Raw genomic sequence first — 1,461 nt, 5'->3', positions numbered from 1 at the left:
GAAGACTGTGGAGCAACGGGGATCCATACCCACCAGGGGCAGGAGATGAAGGACTTCCATATCCAGATGAGGGTGTATTCGATGATTTCTCTTAGGAGAGGGACGACGTGATGGAGGAGATGGTTTGTTATATTTTGCAGAACCAGACTTAGAACTGGATGGAGAACCATAACCATTAGAAGGAGCACCATATCCAGCAGGAGCTGAACCATAGGCATCCAAATCTCCAGCTGCAGCTTCTCGCTCAGCTGCAATTTCTTCATTGCGAGAGTACAACTCCTCAGCTTGAGCACAGTCAAAGTTGAACCACCAGTCACAGATGAAATACTCTTGATTGAAGAGAGTGCCGTTGGGACAGAGGAAAGAATACTTGGCTAGACCACCAGAAGCATCAGCACCGCAAATATGAAAGGCTTGACATTGAGCCTCTGGATCTGCATAGTATCCTCCTTCAATTTGTCCATCACACACAAAAGAAGTTTCTGGTACTTCAGAGTAAATGGGGTAGTCCTCTCCATGAACTCCGGGAATGGCATCAGCAAGAGCCGCAAGAGGATCAACTTCTTGCTCATATCCACTAAACCACTGCCGTAACTACTCTGAGATGAAGCATATTGACCTAAAGGAGGGGATCCTCCAAATCCAGAAGATTTGTCAGCGAAGGAGAGACTTAAGAGTGCTGAGACAATGATAAAAGATATACTTTGTAGAGATTTCATGGTTTATTTTTTTTTTAAATATGTAGCTATGTGTTTTATTGCTTATTTAATTAAAATGATGATTTTAGACTACGATGTTGGTCCTTATATATATCTTCCTTCGTATGTAATTACTGCAACTTTATGGGTGCCCTCTTTTTTTTTTTCTCTGACTCATTCTTCCTCATCTTCACTTGAAACAAGCATATCTCTTTGGGTATCGTTTAACAATTAATATGATCATGTTTTAACTACTCAAATGATCTTTCCTTTTTCTTTATTTTTGATTAAATTAAAAATTATTGGCAAATAAAAACGTTGTATAACTTTTGGTTCTAATTTGATATAAATATAACTTAGATATACAAACCTCTATTTATTTTAGTATTGTTTATTTTTTTAGAGTTGATTTAACTAATTGTTATCTTAATAATATTTTAATATCTATAGCTGATACATCATGTTTTAATCCTTTATAGATTGGCATAATGTCATGTTAACTATCTTTTATTAGACTTTATTCTTCATTCAAATGTATTTATTTTAAGGGTCTTTAAATCTTTATAATATAATCAAGTTATATTCAATGAAAAATGATTGACATGTTAATTATGTCAATGTTTAAGTATTTATTAATTTCATTTAGTGATACATCTAAGTTCAAATTATTTAAAATTTACTTTTAGTAGGTAATAAAATGTCATTGTCTTTTTATAATTAATTAATAATTTTTAAATATTTTTTTAGTAATTAAAAATAATAT

The 1,461-nt window shown here is 33.2% G+C and overlaps 1 protein-coding gene across 1 annotated transcript; it reads right to left on the bottom strand.

Annotated features, from left to right (window-relative positions):
• Nucleotides 1–6: 6 nt before the first annotated feature.
• On the bottom strand, nucleotides 7–594 carry LOC121130791 (uncharacterized; the record flags this gene model as incomplete). Its single annotated transcript, XM_040726469.1, has 1 exon — nucleotides 7–594. A coding segment is annotated over one exon (588 nt), but the record flags the coding sequence as incomplete, so codon positions are not given.
• Nucleotides 595–1,461: the final 867 nt, after the last annotated feature.

The sequence above is a fragment of the Lepeophtheirus salmonis genome, unplaced genomic scaffold, assembly GCF_016086655.4.
Source record: "Lepeophtheirus salmonis unplaced genomic scaffold, UVic_Lsal_1.4 unplaced_contig_11994_pilon, whole genome shotgun sequence".
In the NCBI taxonomy this organism is placed as follows: domain Eukaryota; kingdom Metazoa; phylum Arthropoda; class Copepoda; order Siphonostomatoida; family Caligidae; genus Lepeophtheirus; species Lepeophtheirus salmonis.
Note: the sequence above shows the minus strand (reverse complement) of the source record. Positions and strands in the feature narration are given on the sequence as shown.